This window comes from Rhagoletis pomonella, unplaced genomic scaffold (assembly GCF_013731165.1).
Source record: "Rhagoletis pomonella isolate Grant_MI unplaced genomic scaffold, Rhpom_1.0 Rhpom_scaffold_00002, whole genome shotgun sequence".
NCBI lineage: Eukaryota > Metazoa > Arthropoda > Insecta > Diptera > Tephritidae > Rhagoletis > Rhagoletis pomonella.
In genome coordinates this window covers 22,837,312-22,855,720 of record NW_023458556.1, presented here as the reverse complement: position 1 = coordinate 22,855,720, position 18,409 = coordinate 22,837,312, and the positions used below count along the sequence as shown (strand labels likewise).

General features: G+C 36.9%; 2 protein-coding genes across 2 annotated transcripts; both read right to left on the bottom strand.

The window, feature by feature from the left end:
- Positions 1-8,457: 8,457 nt before the first annotated feature.
- Positions 8,458-10,962, bottom strand: LOC118734489 (hsc70-interacting protein 1-like). Its single transcript, XM_036464208.1, has 2 exons — positions 10,953-10,962; positions 8,458-9,347 (listed from the first exon to the last, which is right to left on the bottom strand). The coding sequence occupies exons 1-2, from the start codon at positions 10,960-10,962 to the stop codon at positions 8,458-8,460; spliced, it is 900 nt and encodes a 299-aa protein (XP_036320101.1).
- A 533-nt stretch (positions 10,963-11,495) lies between these two features.
- On the bottom strand, positions 11,496-14,950 carry LOC118733299. Its single transcript, XM_036462648.1, has 3 exons — positions 14,525-14,950; positions 14,338-14,465; positions 11,496-14,068 (listed from the first exon to the last, which is right to left on the bottom strand). Exons 1-3 carry the CDS (start codon positions 14,704-14,706, stop codon positions 11,616-11,618), a joined length of 2,763 nt encoding a protein of 920 aa, XP_036318541.1. The 5' UTR covers positions 14,707-14,950; the 3' UTR covers positions 11,496-11,615.
- Between the last annotated feature and the right edge of the window lie 3,459 nt (positions 14,951-18,409).

Genomic DNA, 18,409 nt, shown 5'->3' with positions numbered 1-18,409 from the left:
TTCAATTACCATAAACGTGATAATAAATAGTTGTGCAATTTTTTTTTTTCTAAGTATGTATTTAACCTGCTTTCTAAGAACACTCCTTTACAAATCGGCATTTGCGAGCAGTGTGATCACACTGGATTCCCCACTCTTTACGTAACGCCGAAGACAAAGACGGATTCCAACGAACCCAAAAAACTGGGGGTAAGTTTTCAGCTTTCTATTGTTTTTCGCCTGGCAGATATGCGTGTCCAAACTTGACAAAGATGAACAATATATTTTTTTTTTTAAACTGAGAAATTCAAATTGTTACTGTAAGAAAGCGGTATTGTATTTCGTAACTTTGTTTTTTCCATTACTTAAAATTAAGTCTTCTAGTTTTTTTTTGTGTATTTTTTGGAATTACGTGTTTTAAAAAAATTATGTTAATAAAAACTAAACTTATCTTTATTTTTTGCAAGTGTAATTTTCAAAATCATATTTTTTTTAAATACGCAAAGCGCTTTTAAATTTGACAGTACTGCAATAAAGTGTGTTTCTTCCTTATTATAAATCCGAGTTCAAAACCAAAATCACTTTGCGCATTTTTAAATAAATTGGTTTTAAAATTTTCACTTCACACAAAACATATACGGTTTCATTTCGAACTTAAACTGTTTATTATTTTAATGTTGCTAAATGAGTAAAAAGCAGATTTAGTTCCAACAAGAACTTGAAAATGTTTGTTGAGAAGCTGGTTTAGTTCGAACAAGGACTTCAAGAACTTTAGAGAGATCTATAGTAGGACATTTTTAATAGATTGTTAGTTTCATCATATCCTCTGATTACTTGCTCGCGCTTGTTGCCAGTGGTTAAAAACCGGAGATCTTTCTTTGGTGAAGCAATGGAAATTTTAAACATTATGGGGCATATTCATAGTCGAATCAAAGACGAACTAAAAATAATTTCCATTTTTTTGATAAATTTTTCTTAAAAAGCGTTGTCAGGGAGGTGAAATTATTTTAACTTTCAACTTTGTTTTGACCGTGCACATATCCTATTATGTTTTACATTGAAACGTAAAATTTTATAACTATTTCTTATCTTTTACTATCTATTTGATCTCTATATAAATAATTTCCTTTTTTTCATGTTCTTTCCTAGTGATTACAACAAATACACACATTGTTACTGTTAATACATTTTATCGCTTTTAACTTAGTTCTAAATGTTGCGAATTCATGGATAAAGCTATCCTCGAATCGAAAGGACTTGTTCTTCCTGATTATATTGTAACCTAAACTTACCTATGTTTAATAAAATTAGCTGGGGAAAGACTATAAAAAAATTGTCCACTAATGGGTTAAAATACGTTAAGTCAAAGACGTAAATGGGTTAAATTATTCATAATTTGCATAATAATAAAATTAAATTAACTTAACATAAGACATTACAAAAAACTGGGTCACGTCAAAAATTTACTCTTAAAAATTAATTCAAGCGAGTCTAATGTAAAGAAAATGATATCAGAGTTTTGAGCACGCGCTTATATGGGGCAGCCCCAGTGTGCGCTGCGATCGGTCGCAACACGAGCTGCATGTAAGCGATATAGGGACCGATAGAGGGAAGCGAAATATACTTTCTAAAATAAAAAGAAATAGGCCAAAATAATGACTACGAAGAGATACCGATGTTTAAGATGCTGACCGAATCGAAAAACTCCCTAAATTTCTGTTAGAAAGTTAGGTCAAACTCAAGAGGAAAGAACCACGGCGACCTAGTGACTGGCTTGCAGAACAAAAAATGTTTGTTTTGCGAATTTGTGGTGTGTGTGTCTTGATAAATGGATTTTATGAGAAGCGTTTTGATAATACTAATACACTCGTAGGTTTGCCATTTTCTGCCGACGGGTGACCGCTGTTTAGAAAAAACCTTTTACCATACTTTTTTGGGATGTTGCTTTGACCAAGGGAGAACCTTGGACCTACGGAGTGGTTTTTGCGCACCTCTAACCACTCAGCTACAGCGGCCGGTAGAACATACTATGACAAGGTACATATATCAATTTCACGACTAAGTGTGCTCAGCCCAATTCACAAGAAAGGCGGTCCCTTAAACGCCGATAGCATCGGCATCAACGGTAAAAAGAAGGGTTACGTCTGTTCTGCCTCCTCGAAATTAGATAGAGGAGCAAAGCAAATGGATCTGGTGGTGAACGAGGACAAGTATCACCTGTCATCAGACAAACAGTCAGAGCATAAAGGTTCAGTTATGCATACTCGGCATTGGATGAGAATTGGCTCAAGAGGAATCTGTTAAATGAGCTTTGCATGTATGTGGTTACCCAGCGCACAGCATTACATATGAAGAAGTCTGTTGATTTTTGATTTCTACGTAAAAATTACATTTTCTGCAATGCAGTATGCATAACTGAGCTCTAAGCATTTCGGCACCTACGTTGCTGTTGAGAGGCGGATGATGAGGCGGATCTTCGAGTTTTCGATAGAACGATTCTGCGAAAGATTTACAGTGCCAATCAAGAATATTACATGAATTATCTTCCCTGATTCAGTGCATCTATTTATGACCGAAATCGTGCTGTAGATGCTCATAGATGAAATTGTGGGTGTATGAATAAAAAAAACGCATGAAGTCACCTAAGTACAGAACAATGTCAAGTGTTTGGAAGGTTTTACTCATTTGATTATATAACAGGTAATTCATTGCACTATGAGTTGCATTCAGTTGATGTAAATTATATTAATAAAAAACTGAATGAGTAACGCAATCATAAAGCTACGTGCAAATGCATACACACATACATATGTATATGAAATTATGGATGTACAAGGTACATACTCGTACTATGTGCAAACATGTATGTATATAGAAGTTGTATACATACCCAGTGGGAAAATGTAATGTATAGTAATCGAAAAAATAACCAGTAAAACAACCCTTTTCACATTCGAAAAAGAATTTTTTTCCCCAGGGCGATGCCCTAGGAAAAGTGGGGCATTCGATTTTGCATTACTTAGTATCGAGAAATGAATGTGTTTTAATATGAAATTTTTGGAACTTTTTGAATACATTAGAATGCTGATTACATAGTTAACAGTAATATAATTGATAACTCATAAGGAATACATTATATTATTTATCACGCATGTAATGCATTACTACTTTTCCGACTGGGTACTTACATGTCTACTTATAAAGTAAAGCGGAGGGATGAATTCACTCATACAAATGCATATCGATGAGTCATAGCCAAAACCATTATATAGTGGGAGCGAAATATCCTTGCTCTAGTTTTTCATTATCCCGCCAACCCCAAACGAAGGCAATGAACTTTCGCTTTAGGTATTGTACTTACATATGTACGTACAAATGTATGTATAAAGGATAAAAACGATTGTTAAGACGTAGAAGAGCACAAAGAAGTTTCCAGGTGGAGATTTCGTTTTATAAATTTCTACTTATTTTGACGTTACTTGTGGTGGTACAACTTAAATATTTATTTACATACACCTTTTAGGGCAATAAATATTTGCACGAGTCACAACCCTACTTCAAACTCTAGCCTCCGGCTCCTGGAGGAATACAACATGATTCGAAGAGATAGCCAATATGACTCTGGTGGTGTTACTGCCTTCTATACATTTGAGTACCCCATTAGAGACCGCACTCTGGCACTCCAACTTGGGCGTAAATCAACAGGGGATAATACTGCAAAGCAGAGCGGTTTAATTACAATACGACATAATGACGCTCCCACCAGTAGCTCGTTCCATATACATATGAATTCGCCGCCTTGTTCTCTATTGCTAATGACTGGTAGATAATGACGTATATTCTCGACCAGTAGAGAAATAATTGGTAAAGAGTTACAAAAACGAGCTACAGGACCCCGCGTTATGGCAGTAGCTTACCGGATATTACTATAGCTAGCGGAAGTCTGGGAATTTCTTTGACTGCTAACTACTGTTCGCGGTCTCCCTGGACCGCTTGCCCCTTGTGATTATAATCGACAGTCCTACCTCGATGGCCTATTGAGTTGGTTTTACAAATGTGTTTATTGCGTTAACTGCTATGGTGGCGCAGTGCAGAGGTTTTCAGTAGCTTTAAGTGTATTCACTGCTGGAGAAAGAAGAGCAATCGGGCGAATTCCGGGGTTTCTTTGCAGGAACCACTTTACCAGATCCATATATCAGTAATGTTGAGAGTAGGCAATGACAGATTGAGAACCATAGCGAAGTATTCTACTCCTAACGGACCCAATTGATTTAGCATCAGCAAGAATATTCCATCAGGGTTAATGACTTTGGAGACTTTTGCCTTCCCGATGGCCATCTGAACTTCAGCGCTGATGAAAGCATGTTTCGTACTGAGTTTTGGGATGTTGTGAAGCCTACCGGTCACTCGAAAGTCTGTGGGTGTTGAAAGGGCAGCGAAGGTGTTGTGCGTAACTTTCAAATGTTGGTACGGTGGTCGTCGGATTTATCGATCCCGGTTTTTATGGGTAAGTTGCAATAACTTCATGACAATATATTTAGATAGAAATTACATTTAATGCAATACGCACATGGATACAAAAAAAAGGTAAGTCAACGTCGCCTATTGGAGAACTGTATTATAACAACTAAAATTTAACTGAAGATTGATAGTCTAACTTACAAATATTTACATAATCTATGTCAATATTCCGTCCACACTTCTTTTGCGAGTGTCCAGCACTCCGAGAAAAACGCCTAAAATTTCTTGGGGAGCATTTCTTCGAGAATCTGGATACCTTGGGGAAAGTTCATCTGGAAGGACTGCTAGGATTCGCCAGAAAATCAAAATGGTTCAAAGACATGTAGGAATAGGCTTGGGGTAACCCCCCATGGGCATCGCGAAGGGCCTACGTGGCCCTATGTCCATATTAGAGTAAGCAGATTTATTCTGAAAATTCGTCGTTTTCATTGGTTAAGAAAATGGATTAGAGTAGCTAAAATAAAGGACGCTGAAGACCGTTATGCAACTATGTACTTAAGATTGATCCAAAATAACTAACCTAACAAATTTAAGGCCTTAAAAGGACCTATTTACTGAGAAGAAAATTCATTTGGAAAAATGTTTATTCCAATTCTAAAGTGTCGGCGGGCAGATCTACCACTTTTCTTGCTAAATTGCATTTCTACCACATCTACCACCGTAAGCTTAAAATCTACCACATTTTATAATTTTGGATGATTTTGACATCTCTAATTTTCTGTTTTGAAATATGTGTTTGTTTTACTTTTACTTTAGTAATATATGTACATTAGTACCTAATATAAGTATTGTATCTTTTTATAGCCCATTAAGAGTCGTGATAAACTTAAAAGATTTCGTATTTTAATAACTACATTAGTTCGGGTATTATTTTACTATGCGCATATAGGAGGATTCTGCGTGTAATTCTAAGCAAATTTTCCGAAGAAACCAAGGGTCTAAAAAAGAATAAAATTAGAAGAATTCGGTCTAACTTCATCAAAAATTATAAACTTTTTACTATGAATTAAAAAAAATTGGGTATGCAGTTTTATAGCCTATTCAATTTAGGTATAGAAATGTGCAAATTTAAATGTCTTAAAATTCTCGGTGATTTTTGACCTTTTTTTCTGACGGCGTTATGCATTTTCTTTCATATAAAAAAAAAGAGTACTTTATATTGAAGAAAATGCTTAGCACTGTCGCCAAAAAACAAACTAAAAAATCAACGCGAATTTTTGAGACTGTTAAACGTTGCACATTATTATACTGAAATTGAATGGGTATTAAACTGCATACTCGAACTTTTTTTAGCTTATTAAAAAGTTTGAAATTTTTTATGAAGTTTTGTAGAACTCTTATAATTTTCATACAAAGCTGGAAACTTAGATTTATGTGGTGTTTGTAAAAATATAAACCATATTTTAATAAAAAGTTAGCCAAAAATTCTTAAAATGACAGGATACTAAATTTTGTGCGTGACTATAATTAAACAAATAAGAATTTTAATTCAAATAGAAATGCGTAAAAAAATGTTATGTTTTATATAGACATATATGTACATGTGTTCTGTGTTTTAACTTTTAGTTTAATGAAAAAAATTAATTATACGTTTATATTAAAACAAAAGAATATGTTAAAATTTTCACTATAGCGCCCCCAGGCGGATAGTTTAGGTTTATGTATGTATATTCATTCCAAAACAAAAAACTACTTGAAGTTGTCAAAACTTTGATTATGTAAGATGTTTTTTAATAAAATCGTAACTCGAGTATTTTCTACTTTCTTAAGGTGTCCTCAACAGATGCGATGTGATGTCGTATTTGATGTGATGTGATATCGTATTTGATGCGATTACGATAAAAAGCAAAGGCCCTCAAGCTAGTGCGATACGGTACACTGTGACACGATAAAGGTAAGTTTTCTGCTTTTTTAGATATTCCGCAGAGTTTGAAACTTGGATTTATACGATTTTTGTTCAAGAACTATATTTTTAGAAAAAAAAAATATTAAAATGAGATAATGAAATCAAAACTTGTCAATATGTTGGTGTAGCATAGTTATGATAAAAACTATATATATCAGGGAATCATCTGTTTTATAAAATTATTTGAAAAAGTATTTAGTCATTGTTATTATGAGTTGAAAATAAAATAAAAACCTAGATAAAATGCAAAATGTAGTCATAAATAATTTTTAAATAACTGCTTTCCTACAGAAATATTATTGGTAATCGTCATAAGTATAATCTCTGAACAAAAAATTTTCATAAATGAAGGGTTAAGATTTTTTAAATTTTTCGACGGCCATTCTGCGACCCCAAAAACACCCGTATGCCCAGTTTCATGGAAATCCACTAATTTGTAAAACTTTTCATACGCCATATTGAATCAGCCATTTTGAAGTTTTGATAAATGTCTTCAGATTCATACCTAGCGGGCGAAGATAAGAAGTGGTGTTAAAATTCATCAAAGTGTATTTGATTAAATAGTGTCGTTCAGCCAGATTTGCAGTCCGAATCACTGTGCAACCTCCCATTCCCACCCTGGACCATTCCTTTTGATGTCTGGGTCTCAGTGCTGCTGCTACAACAAGAATCTAGGAAAAGTCACTATAAGTTTTAAATGCTTGACTTCCTTTATTACTAATAATTATTATTTTCATTACGATTTAGTCATTAAGACTTTGCTTACAGTGCATATTCGCATTAACTCTAAATACATACATACATATGCGCATTAGGCATGGCTTTTTTCTAAAATTAAATATGTACATATATACGTACATATATGTACCTACGAGAAGAGGAATGATGAAAAAAATGTTTTTGTCAAAATTTGCTAAAAAACAATTCCCGCAGCATATGTATATGGAGAAAATTCCATGGTGAAATTATGCCAGGCTTTAAAAGAATTTGACACTATCTCATTTGAAAATTAACCTTTAAGAGTTTCTATAAGATAGCCGAATGCAGGAAACAAACCGAGAAACATTTGAAAACAATTTTTGATCGTAGTCATAATTTGGGGGAGTGATAAGTGCGAGAAGAAAGATTTAACACTACCTTTTTGAACATTTTTCTTTAAACATTTCTAAAAGATGGCCGAATGTCAAGAATATAAAGTGAGAGCTGTTTTATTATTTCACCTGTTTATAATTTCACCATGATATGTGTGCACAGGATTTTTTAGAACACTTTTCTCGGAGTTCGCTGCGGGAACTTTTTTTCCCAAATTTTTACAAAAACGTATGTATATTTAATTTTAGAAGAAAAGCCATATGCCTAATGTACATGTGTATAAATATGGTTTAATTTCTGAAATGAATAACTCAAGTGTTTTGTTAACTGCATATTATGAACAATAGCTTGGTTTAGTACATATGTATATTGTATTACAATAAGTATTAATCATGGCCACTAGTGGTTAGCTTTTTCGTTGATTTTATTGTTTGGAGAAATCGGTTAATATTCATTTAATTCAGATGTGGCATTAATTAAGTATACATATTCATGCGCTGTTCCGTTTTAACGCACTTAATCTGGCATGAGATACGATAAATCCAAAGGTAAAATAAATATATGTATGTAAATGTAACACTTCATTATATAAGCATTTAAAAATGATTTAAATTTCACTGAATCAATGAAAATATAAATGAAAAGGGCTAGCATTTCACATATGTATTTTATTCCTTGACAATTCCATTTGTTAAGAGCGACTTAAAAAGCGACCTTTAAAGCGACTTAGTTAATATTTTATGTGAATTCTTAGAAGTAATAATTTAATTTCCAGCGCGATTCTCCATCTACAAATCTTGTAGTGTTCAACATTTTTTGGTTTTCTTATTTCGTTGAATATCGGTTACCACAACTACTAACACCTTTATTCAAAAATTAGATTTATTGCATAATGCAGTTTATAATTTAGAATATCGCGCCGCAAAGCGCTAAGCAGTTGAAGATACACGCGCTGTCTTTTAATCTAAGCCATCATCAACGAATTCACGCTTTTTGGGCTCCGGCTTAGGTTCGTCTGCAGTTGGCGCTGCACCTGCTGAGCCAGCCCCAGCCCCAGCCCCAGTGGCAGCACCGGTCCCAGCACCAAAACCAGCAGCTGCTCCACCCAAGCCACCAAACATGTTAAATACATTATCCATGCCCAATTGTTTGGCCATGCTCTGCAATTTGGCGAATTTCGGATTGTTCTTATGCTTCTCTATATTAGCTGGATTTTTAGCAATATCTGCCAAAATCTCCTGGAAGTCCTTATCATTGAGGGCAGACAAAAATTCTGGATTGAAGCCTTTAGGTGGTCCCTGTGGTTGTTGCTGCTGCTGCTTCTGACGTTCCTTGGCATGTGCATGTGCGCGACGTTGTGCCTTCTTACTTTCAAGTTCAGCACGCTTACGTTCCTGCTTGATACGATGTTGCTCGATTTTCTTTGCATTGGGTGTAACTTCACGCAGCCATTCATCAGCTTCTTCATCGAAATCTAGTTTGCAAGCTTGACGCAAATCCTTAGCAGCTTTCTCCCAATTGCCCAACAAACGATGAGCCCGCCCACGGAATTTGTAAGCAGCTGCAGAGTCACAATTCAATTCCAAGGCCTTGTCACAATCACGAATACAAGCGTTGGGCTTCTTAAGCTTAAGGAAAGCCTGACCGCGTTTGGCATGGAACAAAGCATTGCCGGGATTGAGCTCAATGGCTTTAGTGTACAGATCGATTGCCTCTTCAAACTTTTGCTCCGAATAAGCGGCAGCTGCCTGTGAACGTAAGTCGCTAGCTTGATCGATTTCCTCCTCGGATGGCGTCTTATTTGAATCGCCCATCGGCTGATCGGCTTCAGTGTCTGCTTCAATAACGCCTAAAACGAAGTAAAACAAATAAATGAGTTATGCATGTAGCGAAAAATAATTTTCATAGTCCCAAAAATTTTGCTAAAATCTTTCTTCTTTTTGTAGCAGAATGTATAAATCGGTCAGATTTTTGTTATCAATTATGTTTCGGATATGAGCTAAAGCGGGTCGTGAATATAATTTTTTAAATACAGCGATTTTATTTTTAGACAGAAAGTATACTCAGTTGGGCCTTTTCCACCAAAGGTGCAGTAAAATTTAAGTAAAATTTTTGCTCTTTAACATCTACTCTCTTTGTAATATCAAACAATTGTAATAATATTACTTTTAAAGTTACTTGTACTTAGTCTGTAAGAATTTGTTAATTCATAGGTAAAACGAAATAAATAAATTTCATTCAAATGCGTAGATTGTGGCATGTGATTTTTATGTAATAAAATATATCAAGGACCGAGAAAAAAAGGCACTTATTGGGAGTTTTGTTCTTTTATTGTACGTTTTGAGAACGTTCCCGACAGTTTTGTTCGCATTTTGTTCTTTACATAAACGATCCCGAACCTTGTGTATTCCCATTTTGTTCCCGCTCAAACTGCTCTCAATACTTTCGTTCCCTTTTGGTTCTTTTGCGGGAACGTTCTTGTCATTGCATTTTGTTCCCGTACGGAACTAAACCAAAACTGGAAAGCGTTCTCGATCCATGAAATATTTACCCGTTTGCAACTTTGTAGATAACATCGGCACGGGATGACGGACATTCGTTCCAAAATGCACACCCTGTCGGAAACAACCAAAAAGTTAATATATACAGTAAGGCGGCGCGAAGTGCCTTTATTATAGAGAGACATATCCAGGCTAGCACAATGAAGTGGTACACCAACGGTTCTAGGACCCTTGAGGGACGGACTGGGTTGGACCAGAGGGAGAGGGGCGATGGTTGAGTGGGTGATGTGGAGTGGAGATGGTTGATGAGCCTAGGCGAGGGCTCTGCGGCCAACAGGTGTCTGTTCGGATGCGCACGTCTGTGGCACCCTACTAGGAACTGCTTCATAACATAGTGTTGCACTCCTTGACGGGGAGCATTTGGGCCACGTCATGCAGGTGGTGCTCGTCATTCTGCAAAACCGCGTGACTGACAATTGCTGCCAAAAATTGGATTTGCCCACCATTGTTGACTTTCTGTGAAACTTCGCCGACCCATTAAGCACGCTATCTCCTTGATATTATTTTGGAGTCCGTGGCAGCTTAGTTTAAGTCTGCCATAGGAAACTGGAGGCAATTCGGAGGTTGCGGTATTCATTAATGCGGTTGTCCACCTTGCGCTTATTGCTCTTACCGCTTTTAGGGTTGCGGCCTCGTGGTGGGAGTTGGCAGCTTCTGCAACAATGTGTCACTAAGGGTGCGTGTATTTCCAAACTATAATTGATGGAATTGTCAAATATGCGCAACCACTTAGTTGCGTAAATAAGGCATTTCCATAAATTATAGTTTAGAAATAAAGGAGACTGATGCTTTTTCTTGATGCATTTCTGAACGCACCCTTTTTAAATCACGAGTGATGGGCAGAGCATATCCTAAAGTGACACAAACTAAGGCAAGAATTGCATCTGACTTACTGTGTAACATTGCGGCAGAGGGATGGAATGGCGTAAGGTAAAAAAGTTCCAGGTGACGTACATATTTCTTCGTAATAAAAGTCCGAAGTGCTGAATAAACAAAACAATAAATTTTTTCCCAAAAATTTGATATGAAATCTTATGTTTTGTTACGATTTTCCTCCTCATTTACTCTAATGCGAGCTTGTCGCACATAGCTCTGACCCTTCTGGTTTTGAAATCATAAAAATCTTTCTCTGTTCTTATTACATACACATGTATATCGTCGTTTAAAGTACAAAACCGCGTATCAACAAAATGCAAAACCGCGAATGTGAGGTTGCATAAATTATTTTCTAGAGAGTAAAAACACTCATATTTCAAAATGGTTCTTTTTTTATAAAGCAATCGCATTTCTGGCTTGTATATTTCAGAACGAATGGATAATTGAGCCAAGAGCTTTGGTGAGCAAATCCAACTTTTGGCAGCAAATGTCAGCAGAAAGACGATACGCGATTTTGTACTTTAAACAACGATATGTATGTACTCAATTTGAAAAAAAAAGGATTTTAGTTTTGTGTACTTTATTTTGTATACGAATAGGCGTAAATAGATTAATCCATACTTAATGTTAAATATACTACTTCTTACTATCAACTAAAAAGTGCAGCGAATGAAAATCATTTAGAGCATATGGAAATTTTGTGCGCGTTCTTCGCTTTCATAACCGGCATTCATAATGTGTGGCTGATGCACATAGCTGATGGCTTGCGGCAAATGGTAGGCAGCTGCAGGCAAAGTTGCTGGTTGTGGGGCCGGTGCAACTTGTTGTTGTTGAAGCTGTTGCTGTAGCTGTTGTTGTTGGAGTTGCTGTTGCTGCTGCTGCTGCTGCTGCTGATGAATATATAGGGGCTGCATAATCACCGCAGTTGCCGCCTGAGGTGCATACCGCTGTTGCAGAAATTTCATAGTTTCAGTTGCATTTGGCGTTAGCTGCGTCCAGAAGCCCCCTTCTTCACCGGTGAAATCGGAAATGTTTGGATTCGTTTTTTTGCCCAATGATGGGCCTGTGGCTGTGGTAATAGTTATGTTGCTACTAATCACCACTGGGTCATCTACCTTCGCGCAAGTACTACTAGTAGCAATTACAGCACTAGGTGCGCTACTGTTACTCCTCTGTGCGCTGACTTTATGCGCATGCTTAGATTTAGCTTGCAGAAAAGCCAATTTGAAATCTTTATGAAATATTCTCCGGAAGAAACTTCCACTGACTGCGGGCTTATTAAGACGTTCCATTTCTTCTTTATATTCACCATACATTTTAACGATGTTCAATGAACTGTGCAGATAACGTGTCTTGTAGCTTTTGCAAGGCACCCAAGTCGGATAGCTGTTAATATGTTGGTGTACATCGCGCACAAGTTCCAAGGGTATTTTATTTTTCGGTGTAGCACGTCCGCGCATATCTTCGCCTGCATATGCACCTGTCTGTTTGTCAACATTCTTCTGTGCATTAGCCAAGAAATGGTTTCCGACACAAAGTGTTGCAAAGAAGAAACGTGAGCAGACACGTACATTTTCACCACGTTGGCCACGTAGGAAATAGCGATTGGTGAAAGTGCGCACTCGATTCGATTTGCGATACTCCGCAGCTGTTGTAGTTGTATTCTCATGCACTTCCACGCGTGACAAAACGAAATCTTTGCGCCTTTTGTAACCCAAGCGCCAGAAAGCCGCGCACAACTGCACACGTTGCTCTTCGGTAAATTTAGTGTGGCATTTAAAGCGGCATATTTCAGCACAATTCACTGGCTGTGGTACACGTATTCTCTGTTCGGATCTTCTTCTCCTGGGAGTACTATTTTCAGATTTTGGTTTTCTGCCTGGTGGTTTCGGTCGAGTCGGTGGAGTTGCCAAATCCTCCATTGTTTTATTTGCATCAATTGTGAGTGCTGAAAATTCCGCAGCCGCAGTTTCTACTGGCTTTGCTAGTGTTAGTTCCACAGGTTCAGTTGGCTTAGCCTGTTCTTCAGGTTCACTTAGATTAGTTGGTTCCTCACGTTCAATTGGCTTAAGTGTCTCCAAATTTTTAACATCTAGTACTTCTGGTTTACTTAAGTCATCTTCCATGTTAGACGGCGACTTCTGTTCATCTGTTGACTCACTGATAGAGTTTTTAGAAGAATTGCCAACATCGCCTGAATTTTGTCTCCGTTGTTTTGCCATTTCAGTTTTCAAGCGTCTCCCCTCACCGCTGCCTCCACGTAAATCTATTCCAGTAAATTTACCTTGGTCATCGGTATTCTCCAGCGCGCTTTTTACCAGAAAATTACTAATTACAAGTGTTTTCAGGAAGAAACTTAAACACACCCTTACACGCTCACCACTACTAGTAGTCAAGAAGTAATGATTTGTGTGTTGCCGTGATTCTTTAACTCTGTTTATAATACGCATCTTACCAAGTGGCATACGCTGTACACAAGTTAACAAATGATTCTTGCGCTCTACAAAATCAAGTGCCCAGAATTCTTTGCACAATTTCATACGTTGTTCTTGATCAATTTTAGCGCACTGTTTTTTGCATTTTTCAAGACAATTTGCTGGTCTGGGTCTTCGAATTTTCTTTCTAGGCTCATATTCACTAAGAATTTTGCGATTTTTGCGTCCACGCTTTCCTTTCTTTGCGCGTGCGATTCTTCTGCTACTTCGTGTTTGCCTTCGTACTGGAGCGACGACATCAGAATCACTACTCTCTGAGCCCTTGTCATTGTCATCCTCTTTGTAATTTTCGTCCTGAATATCGTTGTCAACATCGTTGTCGACATCGCTATCGATTTCACATTTCATGGCAACCGATGCGATATTAGTTTTAATAGGATCCTCATCAATATTGTCATCTTCTGCGTCAGTGCCATACACAGCCTCTACAGGACATTCATATTCTTCCTTGTCATCCTGATCCATATCAGATTCAGCAGAATGCTCATGCTCAGTTTTTATACTCTTTTGTGCCTTTTTAGCTTCTTTAGTGTCACCCATGTAAACTGTATTTGTGTTGATGAAATTTTCATAAGAAGTTGTGGGCGGTGTCCAATCCAATTCCTTTTTCTGCCTTTTCCGCTTAGTTTTTGTTTTAGCTGAAAGCAAAAGTCGTATACAAGAGCCGTGTCAGGCATAACTCGATAATTAATAGTATAATATATATATAACGACAAAGTAAATCTATCTACACAGACATAAAAAAGAAAAAGAAGTGACCTTAGTATTATCCTGACACGCCTCTGTATCGAAATTCGCAAAGCTACCCTAATACTCCTAACATGAAAAGCCACATTCGAAAATATAACCCTACCTCCGAGATAACCTTTAATTTTTAATCGACTAATCATTGTCCATAAACACTCACCTTCCATATTCAGCTCAACCTCAGATTCTGGTTCAGATTCTTCCACATCCGACTCTTCCGATTCATCGACGTTCATACCACTAGCACCATCACTTGCTGTCCCAGCGTCTCCGCCAAATGGACATTTTCTAAATATCGAAAAAAAAGATAATACAAGCTTACATATATATGTACATTGATTTATTACCCTCCAGCGGCTCCAGTAGGCATCTTAAATTCCCCTGGGGGCACTTTGCCTCCAAATTTTTCAACAAATTCCTTTACAAACTGCAGCTGCGGCAAATTAAGCACAGTTGGATTCTCAGATACAAAATTTATGAAAATTTTCAACTTTTCCAAGTCGGCGTGTGATAAATTGGGTAAAGCCATATTTTACGTCGCTTTGTTTAATCTTTCCAAGTATCGCAAAATACAATTGGTAGGGTTATTACTGATTCGACTGCTTTGAAAATCGTATAATTTGCACTATAGCAATGTACTTCTTACTTTTCCGATGCTTTTTAATATTTTTGGAATAATTATTTTCTCTAAAATGTCGGCAATTTGATATCGCGAAACTTCTTTTGGATAGCTTATGTGCAGGGTTGCTAGTGAAAAAATTGCAGCATTGCCAGAAATAATAGTTTTTGGTACAGTGCACTAACTTGGAGGCTACACGTATTAAGAACTTGAAAGCACATGATGAATCAGAAGAAATTGGCTGATGTTTATAATTTCGGCGCCATGTTACTTTCTTTGATATAAGCTAAAATTAAACGAAAGAAACGAAGACCAATCATAAAGAAAAAATTAAGAAATTTTTGCGCGCACGTTTGTGTCAGCAGATTTATTATTTCCGTACGTGTTTTTGCAGCCGAATATCGCGCACCTCATTTTAATTATATTTTAATAAAAAATTTATTGAAAATCGCTTCAAAATCACTGAAATAAACTACCACCAAAATGCACATAAAGAAATAAAAACAGAAACCGCAAGCTTCTAAACTACGAACGTTGCATATTTTTAAATTCAATTGCAAATGGCTGCTTGTCAACCGGTCAGACTTGTATAATTGGTTCATGAGGTGCACCTAATGTGTGGTTTGATCCCGTATTCCTCGGACTAAATCTAGTAAAACTCAAAAAATAAAAAGCAGTCAGAGCGAGAGAGTAACACTGAAAAGTACGGGATCGCTTTCTAGTAACAAATGGTAACTTCTGACAACTTAAACATAACCTCGAAATTTTTCTTGTAAAAATTTTCTTACTTTGTAAGTAAATACCCCTGCAAGAACAGTGACTATCATTTGACAAATCATTTGAGTGGGAAGACTGGCAAGTTTCTATCAAATTCTAAATGGCAGTGTGAAAAATCTGATGTAAACATTTGTGTACATGTGATCTTACGTCTTCAGCTCAAACATTTAAATAACCACAAATCGTAACAAATTCATTAGTATCCACTCAAACTTATAATTAAGTATTTTATACCATGCATTAACAAAGTTCACTTTTCTTTTGTTTGCAATTTGGTTGTCAAATACACTACAGCTGATCGTTTGACATATTTACCAGGATTTAAGGCCCGTCCACATAGAACTTTAGCGTTGGGTTGGCGTTGGCGTTGGCGTCGCTTCGACTATGAATACATGAATTCAAATACAGCCGTCCACTTAGCGAAAATTCGACAACGCTCACGCCAACACAAAGCAAAAATATGGCCATCTCTCAACTTTTCGGGTGCGTCTCTCGTCAGCTGTTGCAAACAAATAAAATGATGCGAAATATTTTTCCTTCTTGATCAAGTGCGGGCAAGAAATATCAGGGCTGTTCAGGATCTTGTGAATATACACTTGCATTTGCATATTCGTTGCATTTGTAAATTCACAACAATAAAATGCAAACGGTTACCATGGCAGCAAGCATAAAATTTGCAAATGCAATTCCAGCTGCAAATCCAAGACAATTTCCCTAACATCCTGAGGAGCCCAATCGTTTTTTAATGCAATTATTGATATGAAGCATTCTCTGCCAAACGTTCATACTTCTAACGTGCGTTCTTCAAACCAACGCCAAAGCCAACGCGAAATTTCTGTGTGGACCGGCCTTTACCAGCAAAAAATCTTCGGACTAAAACAGGAAACTTCTGACAAAGAGAAGACTTTTTTACTCTCTCATTTGTCCTCTCAGTTGCCAGAAAACCGAGTACGGCCAGATCGCCCAGACAGGTGACCAGTGATATGACCGGCAGGTGTCTTTTAATCGTCGCTTCGACAGCTCGTCAGCTGTTTCAAATTATCAAAATTATGCGAAATAATTTTCTTTTTTAATCAAATGCGGGCAAGAAGTATCTCGCTTGCGTGACGACACAATCGACGGAATCAAAATCAATAATATTACGACAATAAAACATACCAAAAATATTTTTTTGGAAAAAGTGTGGTGGGTTTTGCAAGTTTTTTTTTTCAAAGAACCCTATTTCTGACAATTTTTTTTTTTAAGATAAAGGAGTAATTTTGGCTCAATGACAATATTTTTTAGTGAAAGGGAATAATATTAGCTTTTAGAATCTTTTTGTTTCATATCAAAATATTGCTTCTGTCTAAAGCCCTACGATTTATTCCCATGGGGTGTTCAAAAAGCACACTGTGCGCCGCACATGCTCACACTCGCACTGGTTGTCACCAACCCTGCGCGAACTTAGGAATTTGAACGTTAACGTTATACCCAGGGCGCATCTATACAAGGTGGTGTTACTTGAACAGCTGATATGATATTTTTGTCTCTGCATCAATACAGAAGAATGTCATCCAAGACGAAATGTGGTACAGGATGTCAACAAAACGAAATGGCGAAAATTGTCTCCTATTTCCTTTCGTTTTGAAACTATGTTGTACCAAAAAGCAATAACAAAATACCCGGGGCTTTTACTTATATGCAATTGCTACCACCTTATATGGATACCCCTTGGTTAAACCGATTTCCGCATTTGCCCCTATGTGGCTGCGGACGCACGTACATGAGCGTGTTTGCAAGTAGCGTGCGAGTGTCAGTAGGTATCAGAGACATGTTTTTTGAGTAGCAGTGTTGCGAGTGTCTTTAATAATCATGGAGGAAGAATTAAATGAAGGCGTGCGAAGTTAAAAATATTTATACGACATAAATATATATCCATAAAAATCAAATTTAAAGATTCAATCTGGAGACGAATTACTGACGAAATAAATGACAAAATCACTAAAAGCTCATTTGTGCAAATGCGAATGCACACGAGTCGACCAATGTCAGCGCAGCACCGTGAACGGGTGCGAGTGTGAGCATGTGCGGCCCGGCTTAAGAACGCTGAACAGCTCAGTGGGAGCGTGAACGTGAACATTCGTAAATAATCCATTGTTATTAGTGGTATTCATCTAAACCGATAACTTTACCAAGCAGATAATCTTATAAGTTTACGCACTCTGTTACATGAACGACCCACACTGTCTTTTCGTTTACACATGCGACAATAGTCGTGTTTTCTTTGGTTATAAAGTTCAGTATCACTAAGTTTATACTAATAGCACGAGGATAAAGAGGAGATAGAATCTGTTTAAATAAATATACATATAACATAAAGGCAATTTATTTGAAGGAAGTTAGAAGAAACAATGGCAGAATGTTTGTTTGTGTATGAATTCATTTGTTACGTCTACCAAACTTTGCGGCCAAATTATCGGTGAAACAAAACAAACAGAACGGATAACAATTGAACCAGATCTCTATCAGGATCATATCGTTGATTTGAATTTGCGTGCAAAATTTGTATGCGGATCCCGATTATTGTCCAAGAAAACATAGCTAGAGTTGCGACAGAGTTGCATTGGCTTCAGTTCATCAAGTTTATTCAGTAAAATCGCTGGATAAATTTATCAGAAATGTATAAACGAGTTTCCATACAAATTTTGACAGCTCATTTATAAGGTTTACACAATTATAAGTTTATACGGTTTACAATGCATTTATAAGGTTTGATGAATACCCTTATTCTTTTGCGCGCTCACACACATCTGTCAAAACTTTTTTATTTGCCTGGGCATTTGACAGCATACTTTCT